Source organism: Diabrotica undecimpunctata, chromosome 6, assembly GCF_040954645.1.
Source record: "Diabrotica undecimpunctata isolate CICGRU chromosome 6, icDiaUnde3, whole genome shotgun sequence".
In the NCBI taxonomy this organism is placed as follows: Eukaryota; Metazoa; Arthropoda; class Insecta; order Coleoptera; family Chrysomelidae; genus Diabrotica; species Diabrotica undecimpunctata.
In genome coordinates this window covers 157,775,621-157,798,474 of record NC_092808.1, presented here as the reverse complement: position 1 = coordinate 157,798,474, position 22,854 = coordinate 157,775,621, and the positions used below count along the sequence as shown (strand labels likewise).

The 22,854-nt window shown below is 33.6% G+C and overlaps 1 protein-coding gene across 5 annotated transcripts in view; it reads right to left on the bottom strand.

Moving 5' to 3' along the window:
• LOC140444198 (zwei Ig domain protein zig-8-like) overlaps positions 1-22,617 on the bottom strand; it is a 156,274-nt gene extending 133,657 nt beyond the window's left edge. Inside the window, exons 1-2 of one of the 5 annotated variants that reach the window (XM_072535928.1) lie at positions 22,133-22,617; positions 15,643-16,045 (exon numbers count right to left, since the gene is read on the bottom strand). In XM_072535928.1, the coding sequence (XP_072392029.1) occupies positions 15,643-15,766 (124 nt within the window). In that variant the 5' untranslated portion in view covers positions 15,767-16,045; positions 22,133-22,617. Of the gene's footprint in view, positions 1-15,642; positions 16,152-22,132 lie in introns of all 5 variants that reach the window. The other 4 variants (XM_072535927.1, XM_072535926.1, XM_072535929.1 and 1 more) reach the window with 4 other exon arrangements.
• Positions 22,618-22,854: the final 237 nt, after the last annotated feature.

Sequence of the window (22,854 nt, the reverse complement as noted above, 5' to 3'; positions counted from 1 at the left end):
GTGCGCCATGCATTCTCCCATCTTCTAAATTAACGGTACGTGGGTCGGGTGGATGTCTTTATTAGTTGGAGGCAATAGTTAGAAGGAGATAGGGATGTTCCGGGGTATTCGAATTTGCATTTATAGGAGAAAAGTTGGTAATTTTGATTAATAAACTTTGAAATTGTGTTGAATGGAATTGGTATCGAAATGGACATAATTCTACAATCTTAAATATTACAACAGCCAGTTAACAACATGTATAAGAATCAATCATTAGAAAGAGTTTCAATTTAAATTAACTAAGATAATATTGATTCTGAAACTATCTTATTATTATCATATATTTCTCAAATAATTATATTTTTACAGATTTAACTAACAGGCAAGATCGTAAAAATTATCTGTTGAAGTTGATATTTTTTTTTTCACGTAAATATAGGCAAAAGTAACTTATTTTTAAATTTACTGCTAAAAATCTTGTCTATAATGAGTGCTGGATGAGAAATAGTGAATACAGTCTACAGACTTTTATCGGGCTATGAGTAAAAAAATAACATTGGTAGATGTTTATAATAAAACAAGTTTTATTGAGAGAAATGAGTAGAGAACATGTTATTTTTGGTGGTGGTATTCCCAAAACCAATTTTTATCGACTGTATCGCATGTTGCGTTCTGCACATACGATGACCTCAATATAACAATTGGGGTCATCCTGAAGGGGGAGAGAAGATATTTTGTTCAATCTAGAACTCGCTGGTTTCCCCCTTTTGGATTGGGTATGTATATTAAAATAAAAGAAAAGAAATGAAAACCAGTGGACTGTATAAAACTCTATTTTAAAAAGAGGTGAAATTAAACATAAATACACATAACCCAATATACAACTAAAGAAGGATATATTACTTAAAAGAAGAAGAATATAGTACAAACTTAAATATTAGTCAATACGAAACGACACGCAAAAAGAAAACCATAAACAAAACAAAACTGTCGATTGTATATATACCACGTTATAGATAGAAATAATATACAAAAAATAAAAATATGAATATATATGTCATATAAAAACAAATTAATGAACTCAATTCAAACGTATACTCATAATACACATTATGAGTTAATATTAGGTAACAAACTACACAACCCTGTGATATACATACAAAAAGAATAGTGAAATTATTATAATCTAATAAATATACAAATCTACGTAAAGGTAATAACGTTAAATGTTCTGAATAAAGTTCAAAAGTTCAAAATCGCGACACAATATGTAATAATTGGGCACCAAATAAACGTACTTAGCCCATGCAGCAACAAAATTATGGTGTATTGTTCTTTACCCAATAAAAAGATAGCACTCCGGCTACCGCCAAAATATGTCTTCACCGACGAATAACAGGAACCACAAAATTCCTAATGCAACTTTTCTGCATCAAACGACTTTCTCGGTCAAAGGACCGATGCCAAGTGTCTTAGGTACCTTTTACCCAAACGTCCATACACATGTGTGTGGTTTGAGAGATAAAACTCGACTCTGATTTTATAGATGCATCGCTTATCTCAAATACCCACCTGTGTCATTTTGCAGATTGCCCGTCTCGTAACATGTAGTTTTTAACCCAGATGCACCCTTGTACATGGAATCTTGATATACGGGGAGAATCAAAACTACCACAAAGTCTGTTAGTATTATATAAATGTTTATATATCGTTGCGAAACTGCAACACCGCATAAGAGGAGGCCACATTTAAAAAAAACAAGCTGTGTATCAGATTTTTTTACACAGCTTACACCTCTTCTTTCTTTTTCTATTTACCCAAACTGGAAAATGGTTTATACCATCAAAACGTACATCAGCAACTTGATGAATCGCTCTTTTTTCAACACCAGATGAACTAGTTTTACCAGGTTCACCATCTCGAGCTGATGATGGTTGACCTACATTTCGTTGTTCCTTGAAAGAAACAAGGCCAGATGCTATCTCTTTACGGAATTCTGGAAGAAGTAGAAGCCTCCCTTCTTCGCAACAATCACTGAAATCATTTGCCTTTCGGCATATATACGTTTATATAGTATGAATGGGTTTGTGGTGGCCATATCGACAAAATGATAGAATATTCGAATCATAATAGTTCTGCTTTAAGCTCGAATGTGATATCGACCCATAAGGCTATCCATCAAATCGATTCCACCCATTTGAGCATCATATTCGCGTATGATTTATAGAAAATCAACTTCGATGTGTATTTTTGCTTTCTGTCATACCAAGGTACTTTTGCTTTTTGTTTATTTGGAGTGGTTTTTATAAAAGGTTTAATACCCACATATGTCGATGACAGGCGGACACATTTGTTATCATTTCATAATACAGCTCTTACGTCGATTCCATAACTTAAAATCGTGTATTCTATAGAAAACCCTCTTCTTTCTTTATTTACTTTACTATTAGTCTGCAGTTTATGGACACTATGGTCCAAATTTCTTTTGCAACGATTTTAGAGCTTCCCAGATGATTCTGATAGTATATTTTTTTAGCTTTTTTGATAAGTTTTAGATAGGTTTCTCTGTTTGGGTGTTTAGAACGAAAAATTTTACGAGGTGTATATAAGAAGTAAGAGATCATGCATTATTCGCAGGTATTCTTTTAGTTGATTGATAGTCGACATTTCTCGGACGTACTAGATGTAAGAGCATGTAGAGGTGCTAATATAGACTCTGGCCACTACCTTGTAGGAACAAAACTCAGAGCTCGTATATCAAACGCTAAGAAGGGCCGGAGCACAGAATCTACGAAATATAATACTGATGTGCTAAAATCTGAAGACGCTAGGGATAACTACAGGAAAATTTTAAATGAAGAGCTGACAAGAATTGACAAAAATTTAAGTATAGAAGAACACTGGACCAAATGCAAGGAAGCTATCCATACAGCGGCTAAAGGCTTTTTAAAACCTAACCAGGCTAAAATAAATGAAGATTGGTTTGACGAAGAATGTAGATTCATTAACCAACACAAAAATAAAGCAAATAAGAGACTTCAGCAGCGTAGAACGAGATCAAACCTGGAAGACTATGAAAATCTTAGACGAGAAGAAAAAAGGACGTTTAGAAGAAAAAAGAGAGATCTATACGAAAACGCTCTAAACGAGATGGTTAACCACCACAATAGAAAAGACTCGCGAAAATTCTACCAGAAGATAAACAGCTGCAGAAAAGAATTCAAACCCAGAATAACAGCATGTAAAGACAGAGATAGTTCCATAATTAGTGACAAATAACAGATACTAAACAGGTGGGCGAATCATTTTGAAGAACTGCTTAGCGACAGTCGTGAAGGAGATTAAATAGAAATTACTTTGCCTGAAATGTATGAAAACGCTCAAGAGCCGCCCACCACCGAAGAAGAAATTAGAGAAGCCATTTCAAAAGTGAAAAATAACAAAACCTCCGGTTTGGACAATCTTCCTGCCAAACTTTTTAAAAATGGTGGTGACATTCTTTTTAAACACATGCATAAATTGTATTAGATCAGGCAACCAGATACCTAGACTATTAATTGAGGATCTGGAACTGGAAGGTGTGGACACCTTCGTCTACCCAGGCTCGCTGCTGACCAAAGAGAACAATGTAAGCGAAGAAATTGGCACCAAAACTACCCAGAAAAATTAAAGTTACCACATATAAATAAAACACTAAGGCCAGTGTTAACATATGGGCCAGAAACGTGGTCACTTACAGAGAACAGCCAAGAATTGCTTAAACGTCTCGAGAGAAAAATTCTAAGGAAAATATATGGAGGAGTCCAAGAACAGGGTTTGTGGCGTAGGCGCTACAACTACAACTTTGAGTTATACAGAAGTTTTGGGGAACCTGACGTTGTAAAATGTATTAAATTAGCACGCCATTGATGGATAGGACATGTAATTACGCAAGATGAAGCTGCAACGATCAGAAAAATTTTCGACCGAATAGGACCAGTGGGATGACGATCCAGAGGAAGACTAGAACTTAGGTATCAAGATAACATACAGGATGATCTAAAATCGATCGGAGTTAAAGCATGGAGAAAAGTTGCCAGAGACAGCGGTGATTGGAAGATTGTTCTGAAAAAGGCTTTGGCTCATAACGAGCTGTAATGCATGCCACTAATGATGATTCTTTTAATTGTCCTGTATCCATCGTACATGTAATCGTACGAGAAGTTACCAAAATGAGAGAAAAAAAATTTTTATTTTAAAACTACTCACTCTAGTTCACGCCGTATACTATTCCAAATAAAACTCCCTAGTTCTGAGACCATATAAATTTAACCATAATTTCCATTCTCCTATAATATCGATCCTCAAAAAATGTCGCATGCTTGAGTGATCCGACCAATCTATTTTTCGCCGTTTCCATTTTTACGATCTCATCAAAGTGAGAAATAACCCAATCGCATAGCATCCGGCGTGACACGAAAAAATCTACCATTAAAATGAAAAAATATCGCTAATCACGAAATTTTCTATGTTTAATGTTCCATTGGGTCATTGTTATTGCGCCATTTCGGAGTAATATAAGCGAAGTGGTAATTATCATTTGGAGTAGTTTGGAACAGTTCATGTAGTGGATGAAGTCGAAATATACTTGACGAAATTTTATTTTTCAGAGAAAAACTGATAATGACTGGTTTTGTAATTGAGTAGCTCACGATAATCCCTTCAGTTTTAGTTCGATATTTCAATATAACATGTATATATATTGTTATGATTCACAAACATGCACAAAGTTTAAATGATAGAAAAAATGACGAAGGAAAAAGTGTACTGATCATGAGTATCGGACACCAAGATCCAAGAGGAAAGGAGTCAGGGCTTTTCAGGTCGTCAACCAGCGAAATCCCTACCAAAAAAAATAAAAAACCAGACCCGTCAATTTAAAATTGAAACGTGGAATCTAACCAGCATGTTCGAATCTGGAAAAACATACAATGTAATCCAAAAAATAAAAATAATTGATATCAATATTTTAGGAATAAGTGAAACCAGATGGATAGGAAATAGAAAATGTAAAGTTGGAGACCACAGCATATACTATTCGGGTAATAATATCACACAATTTCCACATAGCGTGGCAATAATACTGAACAATAAAATCTCACACGTCCAGAATTTTCTACATTTTTCCGAAAGAGTTATGCTACTACAACTAAAAACGAAAGACAGAAAAATAAACATAATTAAAATCTATGCCCCAACGACCAAAAAAGATGACGAAGAGGTGAAATCGTTTTATGAACAAACTCAAGAGGCATTGAGAACTACCAAAGCACGTGAAGTCACAATAATATTGGGTGACCTAAACCCCAAAATTAGAAAGGGTAGCACAAGCAACGCAGGCTGATACAATTCTGCCAAGATACTAACATGATTGTTACAAACACGTTCTTTGAATTAACCTAATAGACGTTTGTACAATGGAGATCTGCAAGAGATAATGAATATCAGATAATGAGAAATCAAATAGATTACGTAATGATCAAAGAAAGATATCGAAGTAGTATAGATCAACAGTTGTTGATCTGGTTGGTCCTGGGGAAATATTAGAAAAGGACCAAAGAAGACCTAAGGGGAGACGCTTAAGTATAATAACCGCATGGGGTTAAGAGCCAAGAGAATGATGATGACTACATGGAAGCAAAAAATTAAAAAAAAAAACGGTGTAGATATAGCTTAATATAATCCTTTAGAGAAGTTTCTTTAAAATTAAGAGTAAGTTAGGGTAAGGTCGACCTACTTTCGTAAAGAAGATGCCACTTAAAAAAGAAAAAAAAACATCAATGTCTTGAGTATTGATCCACCGTTCTCTTTTTTTGTTTGGTACGTTTTATCCTTCAGACCAGCTCTTTGGTTAAGGTTGAGTTTTTTCTCTTAGTATAACATGTTCACACTAATTGTTAGTAGTTTTAGCGAGTGATCAAGACTAATATTATCAGCTTCTACTATTTTCATTAAACGTTATTGCTGCAACTTTTCTTACAATGAAAAAGTCCATTAAGTCAAGTGTTTTATTTTTTTCATATATTATATGTGGGTTGTTGCGTTACTTCACTTTTAGTACAGACTCTATATTATTATTCAACATAATCCAAAAAATGAATACAGAAATCTATTAAATTTTAAATTATTTGAATTTTAAATGGCGTCGTCAGGATATGCTATAAAAATCCATTATATCCCTACTGCCATACATAAATAAAGTCTAGTCGATGAGAGCATATTTTTCCTTTAAAGGTAATAAAAATAATTTACCGTTTATTGCAGGAATTGCATTAGAGTACTTTACATTTAAAAATTTATAACTCAAATATTGTATCTACTATTTTTCCCGGAGTATCCAATTTTATAAATTACGCCAAATTTTATTATTCTCTTCATTTATTTTAGTTCGAAACGATGCAATATCACTAATAATAACTAAAAATACAATCCTAATGACTTTTACAGATTTTATATATAACCTTTAATGAATCGTATCTAATGGGGGTTCTTTGGCAACTGAACTAACATCACCATCCAACTTGTTCAGGTGGAAATTTGGGATCAATTTTTGAAGGATAATGTACATTTTGTTATTAGATTTAGGATCATATTCGTTACATAACAAAACTTAATATTTTAATCTAAATCATTTAGATTGATGCTAGATGCTGATAGAGAAGACTTCAGAAAGCCATCTTTATCATTACCTTGCCAGCTTAAATAGTTGTATGATACTGTATCCAACCCTTAGTTATAGTATCATAAATAGTTGCATCCGTTCGAGTCTTCCACTGATATTGTATGCGCTAAGAGACTGGACGCTCTTAATTATTGTTTTTCCATAATAGTTCTTAGAGTTATCATTTTTTTTCTTGTTTCTACATGATTTCAGTCATCAATTTTTTTTACTTTATCCCTACACAAACCAATTTGCTTCTGTTTTATAGATTTATATATCAATTATACTTATCAATAAGCTGTTTAAATATCTACAAATGATGGGAATAGATAGATGGAGAAAGAAGCAAGACTTGTACAAAATTTATGTTGAAAACAAAAAGCCTGTATATGTCATCTGTTAGACAACATACACGACAAATTTTTTATTTAAAGAGGTGTCTGACAATGTTCTGTGTTATCCCCAACTTTGTTTAACTTATACTAGGAATAATATTTAACATAGCCTTATAATGATAATGTGGAGTTAAAGAAGAATCTAATAATATCAAATATGCTGATAACACATGACACAGCGTCACTAGAGACTGATCCAAGAACAGACTTGGTATAAATATATCCTCGACAGTGGACTTCTTTAGATACTATACTAAAATTCAATAAGCTATGCAAGACTCGTAAACATTAGCAGGTGTAGGTCTCTAACAGGGTCGCATTTAGAATTATCTTTTCGTTGTGTAAGAAGTATTGTCTTGTAAAATACGAAATTTATATTGTAATTTTGCAAAACTGCAATACAAAAAACCTGTTTATTTTTAGTTGATATCCGACAATAAAAACTATTTATACAGGGTAAAAAAAACCAAGAAATTATTTTTTAATCTTAAAAATGGCTAACAAATTTTATATACAAGGTGTTTTTAAAAAAATAAGTTTTATTTATAATTTTTGTAATAGTTGTTTGTACGATTCCAAAAGGTTGAAATATTGCAAAAAGGTTAGTTTTTTGGAATAAAAATACAAGGTGATTCAGAATTCGTTTGTGTTGGGCGTAAATATACGGCGGATATCGAGATCTCGGTTACTTTTAAACATTATTCTGATAAACTGGATAATATGTCACTATTATCAACGTTTATAGCAAGTGGTTCAAGATGTGTCTTAATTATTATATTGTCCAGCCGTCACATTTCCCTTTATATTTTTTTTTAACAGGGTAAATGCAGTTTTTTCATATTTCTGGTGTAATTGATGAAATTGAATTAAAAAATAGATTTATGGCATCTGAAAATTTGAAGGTCGTATTTTTTCCTGCACTATCATTTTTAATATATCTCCAGATGAGTTCTATGCGATTTAACTCACAGTGATACCAAGGAGGTCTCAAAAGTAGTTTATTCTGGGTTTTTGCCATTTCATCAATTACGTATTTATCATACACATGTTTATGTTCCTTTAAGAGCGTAGGCGAAAAATTTCGGGCCAATTCTTTTTAAATGCATTCATTTTTTTCGAATCGTGAGAAAACTAACAAATATTTTTAAAAAATTTAAACGATGAATGAAAGATTACGTTATTACCGAGTGCCGAAAGTCCTCGGCCCTTACGGCCCTCGGTCCTTACTTAGAATAAATAAGAAGTTTTTTTGAATGAGATATTTAAAAATAAAAATCACACTAAATTTTCTCATCCTTTTCACCCTTGTAACTTATTAAAATAAACATAGAAGTTTTCAGGGACTTTCTGCCCTCAGTATTAATGTATTCTTTCATTCTGCGTTTAAATTTTTCAAAAATACTTATTAGTTTTTTAGGATTCGAAAAAAATGAATGCATTTAAAAAGCATTGACCCGAAATTTTGCGCCTACCCCCTTAACGATTGAAAAAAGCTGTACTTTAAGCATATGTTTATCAAATTTTATATTTTTGAAACGGAGCCAATTCTGGATAATGGTTTTTTAGATGCACTTGTTGTTATTTTCTCTATTTTACGAGAATGCTACAGTGCGTTGTCAAAAACAATGAAAGATTAGTTTTATAATATTGATAAGACATTGGAAATGTTCCCAAATTTTTAAAAGATTGTCCTGTCTCTGGATCTAGATCTGACCATCTCTTCATGGTTATTACTAGACTTACTCTACTCAATTGCCCTCTTCAGTATAGCGTTAGAAAAAAAATTCAGAGTTACACAAAATGGGAACAATCTGTAAGTAACCACCTATTCTGACTTAGCACCACAAGATGTTCGCCGCCCTACAAAGAGTAGGATTGTATGAGAAGGACATTCGGAATATCATGAATTTATACTGGAACCAGCATGCTCAAGTCAAGGTCGAAGACCAGGCTGTGTGCTCTCGCCGACTCTTCTCAATATATACTCTGAGAAAATTTTTACTAAAGCCCTCACAAACCTAGAGATAGAAATCCGAGTGAACGGTGAATACATCAATAGTATCCGCTACGCCGATGACACTGTATTACTAGCAACCAGTCTAAATGATCTACAAGTCTCACTAGACCGAGTGAGAACTGTAAGCGTAACATACGGACTAAACCTTAATATTAAGAAAACTAAATTCATGGTTGTCCCTTAACACAATGGGACTATACTCAAGAGATTAGATATATATATATATATACATCGGTTTAGAACGTCTTTCGACGTTGTCCGATACCTAAACACCATCTCTTCCTATCTTCGCAGTCGTTTGTTGTTAAATTTCTTTCGCTCATGGACTTGTTTACGCCGTGTTGCCATTCTAATCTGGGTCTTCCTCTTTTCCGTCGACCTATCGGTTGCCATTCTATTACTTTTTGGGGAGTTTTGTTGCTGGCATCAGTTGAACATGCCCATACTACCTTAATTATTTCTTTTCTATATCTTGAGTTATATTTCCTTCTATTCCCATACGTTTGTTTTATTACATCATTTCTGATTCGGTCTCGTCTGGAAATACCTAAAGATCTTCTCATTGCATCCATCTCTACTGCTTCTATTCGCTTTTTGTTCTTTTCACTAATTCTCCATGTTTCAGAGCCAGAAAGAAGAGTAGTTTTAATCATGGTCTCATATATATTAAATTTTCTTCCTTTCGTTATCTCTTTACTCCACAGTATACCATTGAGACATCCTAAGACTGTCTTTGCTTGAGTGATTCGTTTTTCTATTTCCCGTGTATCAGTTCCTGTATTGTCAAAGGCAACACCCAAGTAGTCATAGCTCTAACAGTAGGAAATATGTTGTCCGTTTTCGAGGACTCGTTTCCAATACAAAGATATTTGGTTTTTGGTGTATTGACATTCATTCTCCAGTCGTTATATTCTTCTATCAGTTTTCTAAGCATGTACTGCATGTCTTCCCTGTCGGTCGCTAGCACTACCTGGTCATCAGCAAACTGGAGTGTATATATACATTCATTTCTAAGCTCTATACCCATCCTATGTACCTTTGTTTTCCATCTTTCCAATGCCGCTACAACATATATCTTGAATAAGGTTGGTGAGATACAGCATCCCTGTCGCAAGCCTTTTGTAACCAGGAATTCATCCGTTAGATATTTTTTTATCTGTGCCTTTATCTGAGTCTATATATAGTTCTTGTACAGCATTTATCAATGTGTGGTTGATGTTAGATCTTTTCAACGTTGTGCACAGTTTTGTTAAGGGGGTGTTGTCATATGCTTTTTGCAGGTCTACAAAAGTAATATGGGTTTCTAGATTCTTAGCCGATCTTTTTTCTATTATTTGTTTAAGACAAAATACGTTATCGGTGCACGATCTTCCTGCACGGAACCCGCTTTGTTCTTCCTCTTCAATGTGCTTATATTCTTCCTCGATCATTTTTCTCAAAATTCGTCCATACAGTCTGCTCAGGGTGCTGGTTATCGATATGCCTCTATAATTTTTTAAGATCAAGAGATTAGATCCAGAATTGAAATGGCACGGTCTACATTTATAAAGTTGAGATCCTTGCTGTGCTGCAGTGATCTCAGTTTAGGAACCAAGATGCGGATAGTGAGGTACTATATTCTTCCAGTATTAATATATGAAGTTGAAGCCTAGACACTGATGCAAGCCACAGAAAAGCGGATTGAAGCCTTCGAGATGTGGATCTACAGGTGGATACTAAAAATATTGTATGTGGACCATGCCACCAACGTTGAGGTCCTATAGCGCATGAGAAAAGAAAAATAAGTAAGTACCTCGGGCATGTGATGCGAAACGAAGAAAAATACTGAATTTTTCAACTCGTTATGCAGGATAAAGTATTTGACAGGAGAGGACCGGGACGCCGTCGTATCCTGTGGTTAAAAAACTTCTGACAATGGTTTGGGATGAACCCCGCGAAGCTGTTTCACAGAGCAGTCAATAAAACTATGATAGCCTTGATTATCGCCAACATGCGGACCGGATAAGGCACTGAAGACAAAGAAGAAGAAATAACCATAGTAATGGCATTGCTATAAACGTCGAGAAAAATTTAAGCGTAAACTACCATAATTTTAAGGTAATACATAAATTTCCTCCGACCTCATTTTCTCTATAACAAGCAATAACGACACAGCAGAAGTAAAGGTATGTTGCTAGAGAGCATATACTATTTTAGGCTAAACAAGCTGTTAAAGAAAATAAATTTAGGCGAAAAATCCAAACTTTTATTACCCACTCATCCAGCTAATTCACCTACATCAATCGAAATGGTTATCTGTGTTCTTCACTCTTCACTAAGTTCCTACTTGTTTAATCTTATTATTGTTGTTGATGAATCTTATATTTAACATAAAGTAAGGGAGAGGGCTCCTTGGTCAATACTATTTGCTGATGATATCGTATTATTGGAGGGGGCAAAGCCATATTGAAGGAGAAGAGATGGTTGAAGAAGTACTATTGAAAATGGAGGACTTAATGAAGGTTAGCAGGTCAAAAATGACGAAACAAAAATGCTTGGGGATATCGAATTGCTTGGAGAAAAGTAGGACAATTAGGAGAATTTAAATACATTGGTTTCTACATAACGAAAAGGTGAAGACTATATTATCGAAAAGTTTCGTGTAGAAAACAGGTTGATTAGTTTAATTGGAAGCGAAATAGTGGACTCTGTGATCAAAAATATCGTAAAAGGACTGAAAGGAAAGATATACATGAGTGTGGTAAGTCTGCGTTGTTATACGACAGTGTGGTGTGTGAAGTAGCTGAAATGAAAATGATTCGGTTCATGTTCCGTAAAACTAGGGGGTACAGGATCAGGAACGACTTTATTAGGGAAAGATCCGGGGCGACAACAGTCTCAAAAAATACTCAAGAACAAAGGCTGTAATGGTTCGGTCATTTCAGACGTAAAAGTGAAAACTATGGAGGCCGAAGGACAGAGCTGTTAAAAGTTGAGAGAAAGAGAGGTAGAAGAATACCGAGGAAGAGAAGGAAGGCTTAAGAGAGACAGGTTTAAATGAAGTAAACACTATGGACACAATAAGTAGCAAAAAAAAGGGGCTGAGAAAGAGAAAAAGATTGTATTTGAAATGTGTCAGGATGGTCATGTTATCTCTATTTATAATTTTTTTGCTTTGGAGAGTTCTGTATTAAGACTTTTGCCACAAAAACTGTAAGATCATACAAATCAAGTATAGCTATTCGCAACATACCCTTAAATTTCTCAATAGTGTAGTCGAAATCATTTATAATATAAATAATACTGACCATTTAAAAAACAAAATTCTAGTGAAAAAGTAAAATAATTGGCAGAAAAGCTTATACAGGGTGTCCCATAATTAATTGGACATTAGCTAATGGGTGATAGCTGACATCAAAATAAAGCGTTTGAGCTCAAGTTGCTTAGGAAAAATGTTGCTAGTTTTCGTTCTACAGGGAGATTCATTAATATTTTTTTATATTATTTTTATGGATATATTGAAAACTATTCAACCGATTTAAGTGAAATTTGGTATCTTGCTATTATTTAGTATGCTTAATAAGAAAATGATATTAGTTTTACCATTGACACTAGGTGGCGCCACCTACTGTAACATTGGTTCATTAATGGGGCCATAATTTTTTTGTCCGCCCTGTATAAACATTCTAGGAATAAAAACATGAAATAACATTCAATTCTACACAAAAAAGGTATTCTTGTTTCAAATCAAAAAAGTACACCGTTTTCGAAATAAACGTATTTTGTTTTTCGCAAAACAAGCAGGTACCTAGGTATGCTGTGAACTTAATGGCAAAATCAAGGCGTAAGTACGAATTTGTTTACTATTTGTTGTCAAAGTGCAGTGCGAGTCTATTATTAAAAAAGAATATGTGTGTACTTTGTACGCGGGTAGGAAGTTATACTTCTATTATATGACTTCAACGAAATTAATATATTTTAAACAGTTTATTTGTGTTTTATTTAAATATTAAACTAATTTTAATACTTACAAGTTTCCTAAAAATTTTCTTAAATAATACCAAAAATAAAAAAAAGTAAGCAAGGCAATAACATGACATGTTATGTTCCTAAGCGGTCACCCATCCAAAGTATGACCCCGGTAGACACTGCTTGACTCCCGTTTACGAGCGACAACTGGTGTAGCCAGTGTGCTATGGCCGTAAAATTCATACTAAAGTGAATTATTTTGACAGATTATACCTATCTAGAAATAATATTAAGATTGCCTTTTAATCTTCTTATCATCATATTTTAATATCTATTATCCTATATCCGACAAAGACAAATTCAAAGACACAAAAATTATAAAATATATTTTTTTCACACTTTATTTGCACTGATACATACGTAAATTCAAAGATTTAGCAACTAGCACATTTTTATAAAAATTCACTCTCAACATTTTTCCCAATTGCACCTAAAGAAGTATAACTTCAAAAACATGAACTAACATTCAATTCTACACAAAAAAGGTACCTAGTCTTCTTTCACATAAAAAAAGTACACAGTTTTCGAAATAAACGTATTTTGTTAATGATGCATGTCTCTATTTAATTTTTTGCAAAACAAGTATGCTTTGAACTTAATGACAACGTCAAGACGTAACTACGAATTTATTTATTATTAGTTGTCAAAGGTAACTACGAATTTATTTATTATTAGTTGTCAAAGTGCAGTGCAAGTCATTATTTGTCAAAGTACTATTAAGTTTTTTATAAACCACTTAAGATAAAGGAAGAATGCCACGTCATAGTGAATTTTCTAATGTAGAAATGCACGATATGATCTGTTTGTATGCCCAGGAAAATTTTTGTTCTCGTAAAGCAGCTGAACTCTATTTAGAATTTTATCCCAATAGAAGGCAACCAAACCATAAAACTATTAGATCATTGTTCGACAGATTAGGCGAAACAGGGTCATTTCATCCCAAAAACAGGAATGCTGGAAGACCGAGAGTAATTGATGCGGTTATGGAGGATGAAATTGTTGTGCGTGTTACAGAAGATCCAGAAACCAGTACAAGGCTTGTTTCTGCGGCCACTGGTATAAGCAAATCTACGGTGTCAAGAATAATACGGACAGAAAATCTGTATCCGTATCGTTTTACTCCAGTACAGAATCTTTTACCACAGGATTTTCCAGCAAGGCTCCGATTTAGTCAGTTTATAATGGGGCGGCATTTAGACGATCCAATGTTTTATAATAAAATTTTATTTACCGATGAAGCCACATTTACTAGAAGGGGTGTATTTAACTAGCGCAATAGCCATGCCTACGCGACAGAAAATTCTCATGCAATTCAAGAACATCATTTTCAACACGAGTTTTCCATAAATATCTGGTGTGGCATATTTGGGGATTGTATTGTAGGACCATTCGAATTACCAACTAGGCTTGACGGAGTAACGTATCTAAATTTTTTGAGAAAAGATTTACCAACTCTTTTAGAAGACATACCTCTAAATTTAAGACGGAACTCTTGGTACATGCATGATGGTGCACCACCACATTATAGCCTAGAAGTTAGAAATTATCTAGATGAAATTTATCCTCAAAGGTGGATTGGTAGAGGTAGTGTATACCCATGGCCAGCACGCAGTCCCGAACCAGACTTTCACTTGTGGGGCTACCTAAAGTAACTTGTTTATAAAAATAAATAAATAACCGTCAAGAGTTATGGCAAAATATTGTAGAGGGTAATTGTAGAACGTAATTAGGGCCCAAAGAAACTCATTATTTAAAATAAGACAAAACTTACACAAAAGATTTAGATTATGTATTTTATCTAATGGTGCACATTTTGAACACTTATTGTAAATTTTTTTCGTTTCGTTTTGAATTATTCACTTTGTTAATTGTTTTATATTCACTTCATTGTTTAATTTAATTTCTGATTTTTTTAAAATTTGTTACTGAGTCAAAGGTTTAATAAAAATAATTGTTTCAATCATATGCATTTTGTTTGCAAAAATTATCTACTACTAATACATTTAATATTCACTTTTATTTAAGACCTTTTGAATAATGTTTGAATTTACATAAGTTTTTGTAAAATTTTTTTATTTTATGCACGTCTCTAAAAAATACGTTTATTTCGAAAACGGTGTACTTTTTTGATTTGAAACAAGAATACCTTTTTTTGTGTAGAATTGAATGTTATTTCATGTTTTTTTCCTAGAATGTTTATACAGGGCGGGAAAAAAAATTATGGCCCCATTAATGAACCAATGTTATAGTAGGTGGCGCCACCTAGTGTCATCGGTAAAACTAATATCATTTTCATATTAAGCATACTAAATAATAGCAAGATACCAAATTTTACTTAAATCGGTTAAATAGTTTTCAATATATCCCTAAAAATAATATAAAAAAATATTAATGAATCACCCTGTAGAACGAAAACTAGCAACATTTTGCCTAAGCAATTTGAGCTCAAACGCTTTATTTTGATGTCAGCTATCACCCATTAGCTAATGTCCAATTAATTATGGGACACCCTGTACATATAATACTAAACAAAAACAAACCTGACACTGATGGTCCAATTCCAATCATTAAAATCCACACTTGGAGCAGTTGGAACACACTTAAAGTCACTTTGGCCCCACTCATATTTACACTGTTCTGTTCATTCTCCCGCTGCCACCCCATTAACACACACTATCCACCGAAGCTCGCCGACCAAAGTTTTTGTTTATTTGTCCAGTATGAGCAAAACGAATTACGATCAGAAATTGGCGAAATCACGAGCTCCCTTCGCTGCTAACGGTTCCATTTTGGAGGTGTGGGTGTGTAAATAATAGTTCGGAGGCCTTTATTGGGCCACACATCGTTCACTATACCGTTTATTAGAGAGGGAAGCGATGTTCTGGGGCTCGGGCACATTATGGAAAATTAAATGCTGTTTCATCGTTATTGACTCACTTCTGGCTGTAATGTATTCATTTCGAGGGGTTAGTAATAGGAAAGAAAAGGTGGTTGGGATATTTATGGGACGATACTTTATTTCTACTCGGCGCATAAATTAGTCCGGTATCTGCGAGAGAGAATATAAATTAGGACTCAAATTGATCAATTTCAATGTTGAGATTATTAATCATTTTTTAATGGAAATATATTTAATTTGAATACAATCAGCTATTATTTTTATTGGGAATTAACGATAATATCAATTATAATTATTTATTGTGATGTTAAGTTTATTACATGGGAAATTATTTTCATAATTTAAATTAAAAAGATTATTTTGTTGTGACTTAGTAACACAAAAAACTCATTAGTCAGACACTTGATCTCTAAAAACTAGACAAAGAAGCTGCATTTTTTGAAAATGTCAATTTTTGTACCCCAAAAAAGATAAATAAAAGGTTGCTACTTCTACCACTGGCCTTCCTCCTAAAATAAGTACTCCCTCGTAGAGGGGAAAAAGAAAAACATCACGTTACCAAGAATATGTACGCCGTACAGAAAATGGTTTAAACCTGAAATAAAGCTGAGATAATTTTAAATAAAATTATTTAAAAGGACTTTTTGTGTAGAACGAATCGTTCTCTCACAAATACGTGAGTGAAATTAATTTTTTTAATATAATTTGTATCAACTCGTCGGTAAAAATTTGATATTTTTAATCAGAATGTCCTATCTACCACAATCAAAATGCAGTTTTCTAACATTTTTTCGACGGCGTACAGATTCTTGGTAAATCTACTTTTTCCTGTTTCCCCCTCCCCTTATGAGGGCGGTTTTAGAAGGAAATTCGGGGGTAGGAGTGACAAATTTAGTTGCATCTTTTTGTAACCTGAACAGTATTATAAGTTTCACGCCCATTAGTGAAAGACTTTGTTATATTAAACTGAAAGGAAAATGGTACAATATCTCAATAGGGATGTTCACTAATTTTTAAATATTGTTAAATTCAATAGGTTATAACATATATAAAAACATAGCAAACATAAAATTGTTTAAAAATATATATTTCTTAAGATAAATCAATTCTTAATTTGAATTCTGATGGAGGCTAGAAAAACGACTCCTCGCAGCGAGGCTACGGTGTGTGACGTCAGCAGTCGTATCGACAACTTGTTTTGTATACGTATTTACGAAGTGTGACCAGTTCTTAAGTATTTAATCATTGATAATGAAGCCAAATAAGTAGTGTTTTGTTCCTGGGTGTCTAAATACATCTAAAAACAATTCTGAGAAGATTTTTATTGCAATTTCACACCATATTCACTTAAAATTGTCAAACCACAGGTTTTTATATCTGTATCTCGGAGGGATACAACACTATGTCCATTTTTTCAATTTTGACGCTTTTACAGACTAATAATTAACTTTTATAACTTTATTTAAAGGAATAGAGTACTAGGTCCTAAACCATTTGCTGATAAAGAAAGTGGCCTCTAAAAGAACATTAAGTCCATTTTTACTTAGAGGGATAAAACACCATGTGGACTTAATGTTTTGTCCCTCTACGCATGTGAATTACCGTTGCGCATATCTCTATGTTGAGAGGTAGACTGTTAGTGATCTAATAATAATACTTTTGCCATTTATGGTGTGTTTACAGTGGTTTGTTACAATTAATAAGAACAATGAACCATAATTCTCGTAGGAGAAAGATTCTTGAAGTACCTACTAAAATGTTCTGCGAATTCTTCTACTGCATTTGCAGGTAAGCTACCTTTTTGCTCATTATTTTTAAATTATTAAAAAACATAACCTCAAAAGGGTAATGTAGTGATTTGATACCAACTACAACTAACAATATTATTAAATCTTTTACAACCAATATTTACTACACCAAGCAATGATGTTTTAAATGAAGAGCATATTATTAGAGATGCCTTGAGTTTTGATAACGAAGATCAGTCTGATATAGACAAAAGTTCTGATAAACTATTCGTAGTGGAAATGAAATAAGATCTGTATTATTAAAATGGGCAGATACCGTCATTCCTGACAGTAACATAGAAGAAATCATACTATGGTCTTACAAATGTCACGGCCAGAATAAAAATGTTAGCATTAATACTTGTTTAAAAAAGTAAAAATTATCATCCAGAAGTTTCTACTAAAGAGTAATACTCACATGGAGGCGGACACTGTCCATGCGCTGATAGAGCGAAAGAGAAAAAACTTAACATTTCTATTTACACGCCCTGGGACTGGCAGCAGTTAGTCAGACAAACCTCAATGAAATATACCGTACATAATATGGAACTAGATTTTAAAAACTTAAAGCATACCTACTAGTAATACTAATAGTAACTATCCAGAAGGAAACTTACTTGAGGATGACTGAGTGGTTTGTACATAAAATGCCATTTTGGTTAAATACATTACATAGATGTATTATTTGTATTTGTAAAGGTAAATTGTATGGTTAAATAAATTTTGTCAGTAAAAGTCAAATAGGATTGTAGTTGTTATTGAATACCCCATACTAATTCTTACAGTACAATAACTTTATTAGATGGATACAAAACCATGTCCGTTAAAAGGGTTAAAAAACACAGGAACAAATTTGTTTTTAATTATAACAAATGTATTATGTAAATAGCAATAAACAGAATGTTCTATTAAAATATTGTTTCGATATCTCAATAAATAGCTGCAGCAATAATACTTTTTGGCGAAAAAAAGTTTAAAACTGCTCTCCTGTAAAGTTTTAAAAATGTACATAGTGTTGATTCCTTCCGAGGTACAGATATTTGCATTTATTTTTTTTTTCTAACTTGCATAATAACTGCCTTTTCTAGTTTTTTCCTCTCTTTGTAGCAAACGCCACTTATTTGGCTTCATTATCACTGTATAAATACTTAAAGAACTGGTTACACTTCGTAAATAGGTATACACAACAAGTTGTCGATACGACTGCTGACGTCACACACCGTAGCCTCGCTGCGAGGAGCCGTTTTTCTAGCCTCCATCAAAATTAAAATTAAGAATTGATTTATCTTAAAAAATATATATTTTTAAACAATTTCATGTTTACTATATTTTTATATATTTTATAATGTATTGAATTTAATTGAATTTAACTATATTTAAAAATTAGTGAACATCCCTATTATATCCGAACATGCTCCGACAGAAGATAAAGACGAACATATTAAAGATTACTTCTATGAACAACTCGAAAGAACGCTTGAGATAATCCCCAAACAAGACATGCAGATAATCTGTGGAGACTTCAACGCAAAAATTGGCAAAGAACCTAACCTAAGACTGACAATAAGACAACACAGCCTCCACGATATCTTAAACGACAATGGACAAAGGCTCGTAGAGCTAGCATCGGCTAACAATATGCTTGTAAAGTCTACTATGTTCCAACATAAAAACATTCATAAACAGACTTGAGTCTCTAATGACCACTCCACGCGAAACCAAATTGACCACGCAATTATCGATGCTAGACATGAAAGTAATGTGCTGGATCTAAGAAGCCTCAGAAGAGCACATGGAGATACAGACCATCACCTAGTAAGAGCAAAAATCAGGTTGAGACTATCTTCAGAGAAACCTAAGGCCAACGAAGCATTGGGACAGTGGAACATCGAGAAAATGCAAAATGAGGAAATCCGAGAAAATTACAAACAATAAATTAAACAGCATCTTAATACAGTAGACCAGAGCAATAATGTCGAAAGGCTGTGGCAACAAATGGAAAAATCAATTACGGAGTCAGCAGAACTAATGATAGGAAAAAGCAGGAAGAGAACAAGGAAATGGTTTGATCGAAAATTTCAAGAAAAACTACACGACAGACAGATAAAGCGAAACATTATGCTTCAACATGGAACAGCAGAAAGTAAAGAAAACTATGCAAATTAACGCCGAAAAACAAGAAAATTAATTAGAGAGAAAAAAAGGAAGTACGAACAACAGAAATATGAAGAAATGGAAACGAATAGGCAACAGTCAAATAGTCGAGAATTTTACAAATCAGTGTCAAACGAAAAGAAAGGCTTCAGCCTTGATGCGTGTCTGTACTCAAAAAAAATGATAAGTTAATAATAAATAAAAAAGAACGGCTAATGGATTAAGTCCACAGTCAAAAGAAACCAACAGCACACACACAATAAAAAAGAACTGCTCCAAACATGACAACAATATTTCAAAACTTTACTAAACATACATCAAGAGAAAGAACATGGAGAAAATATATATTTTAGGGTGGACCTACCGGTAGAGGACCCCAAAATAGATAGAAACATAGCAAGCAATTAACAAATTGAAGAACGGAAATGCTCCAGGCTCTGACAATATACTGGCTGAATTCATAAAGTACGGAGGAGAAACTCTAATAGGCAAATACACAAACTAATAACACTTATATGGAACGAAGAGAAAATACCAACAAAATGGCACGAAAGTGTAATAATCCCCATCCATCCCCATCCATAAAAAGGGAGATACAACCAAGTGCTCTAATTATAGAGGCATCTCCCTACTTAATACGGCATATAAAATCTTATCGAACATCCTATTAAGTAGGCGGGCACCGTTTGTAGAAAATTTTATGAGGAAATACCAAGCCGGCTTCAGAAAACATAGATCTACCATAGATCAGATCTTTACTCTAAGACAGCTGCTTGAAGAAGAATGGTAATTCAATAGAACTATCCATAATCTCGTCATAGATTTTCGGCAAGCTTATGGCATTAAAAGGGATCAGATGTGGAATGCAATGGCAAAACTTTCAGTTCCAAAAAACTTATCCAGCTTGTTAAGTTATGTGTGAATAGCTGTAGATACAGAGTACGGATAGGTAAAAAACTCTCAGAATCTTTCGAAATAAGCAGTGGACTAAAACAAGGAGATGCGCTGTCACCTCTTCTCTTTAATATCATCCTGGAGAAAGTTGTAAGAGCAGTACAACTTAAAACAGAATTACTGATAGTAAATGGACCAAAATTACTACTAGCATACGCAGATGACATTGACATTGTGGGAAACACAGTCACCAATGTGAAGGAGACTTTTAATAAACTGGAGGTAGAGGCAAAGACAACTGGTTTAAAGGTAAACGAAGAGAAAACCTAATACATGTGCATCAACAGGCAAAATAGACGAGATAGAATAGGACAAAATGTTACAATAGACCCATATAGCTTTGAAAGAGTGGAGAGTTTTAAATATCTCGGAGCAACAATCACTGCAGATAACGATACCGCGGAAGAGATTAAAGGAAGAATTCAGGGAGCAAGCAGATGTATGTACAGCCTCCACAATACTATTAAATCTAAAAGCCTAACACAAACATCAAAGATTAAAATATATAAAACGGTGATTAGACCGGTGCTCATATATGGGTGTGAAACGTGGACCCTGACCAAAGAAACTGAAAGAAAACTTAGATGTTTTGAGAGGAAAATCCTCAGAAAAATCTTTAGGCCTTATCACGACAAGAGATTTTTAATAAATGCTATAAAATGTTTTCTGTGTTCAATATATCAACTTTCAAACTTTAATTTGTTTTCAAATGATAATTATAAGAAATTAATAGTTTAGTTTTAATGAAACAGTAAACATTAAAAAATAATTTTCTCGGAACAAACAATTACGGCCTTTTTTGCAGTAAGCCCACGATATAGAGTACAACTTAGTTATCTAACACTAAAACAGTAAAACACTGACAATACAAAGTCAATTTTAATCCACTGGACCAGAAAAAAAAAGTTAACAGCGAAAAAAGCAGATACTCTCTAAATGCCATTCTTTGGAATAAAAAAATTTCAAAGAAAAAAAAATTATTACAAAACTTATTAGATACTCTTAGTATGAAACTTTGTACAAAAATTGTTTATTATTGTTTGGAATCGAGAATTTGACATTATTAGGGCATATAAAAAACAATTAATAAATATGAAGCATGATCTCGGTACTTGAATGATGTTTGAAATAAAACAATTATAGAAAAAATAGTATGTACAGTTCGTCCAAGAATTATTTTTTATAGTAAATACCAATGATGGGACTCAATAGATATAAAATGTACAGTGATCTTACAAATTAGATTTTTTGTTTCCTTATTCAACTACCTTTTTCTATATAAAGATAAGTTAAACCAGTTATCTCTTGATGTTTCTTCCGATTCCCTGTCGTAAACAGCGTAAACGTTGTTTTATCGAAAAAACAAAAACACACAATGTTAACAGCACTTCTTTGGAGAAAAGTAAAAATAAAACAGCGCAAAAAGACAACCTCTCGCAAAGTTTTCCGACTGTAAGAACAAAAACCGCTCAATCTACAACAATCCCTTAACACAACCAAAAAATCCCCATTGATAAATCACCTATACGTCGAGCCGAGGCGATATCCCGTCGTATCCCGAAGAGCGATCGCGTCCTCCTGGGTTGATACACCGAAACAAAAACGCAACTACACTAGATGCTTAATTGTTTTATCTCATCGTGGCACACTCTGACGCTCCCGCCGATTTCCTACTCTCAATCCCAAGCCGACTAGATGTGGATGTATAGATGCGGGTTAACACGTGCTTGGCACTAAACACGGATTCGATATACACTGCCCACTTCTGACAGGTTGGGGCATTAGTTATTGTTCGTTTAATGGGTTGGGTGGAGGGGTGGACAAATCAACATAAATTACAATAAATTTGAGTTTCTTGAAACGCGCGCCTAGAGTGGATAATTTACCAGCTCAAATTATAATGGTAAACGATAAAAAGGGTTATAATCTATATTATAATTCTTAATAAAAATTGTACA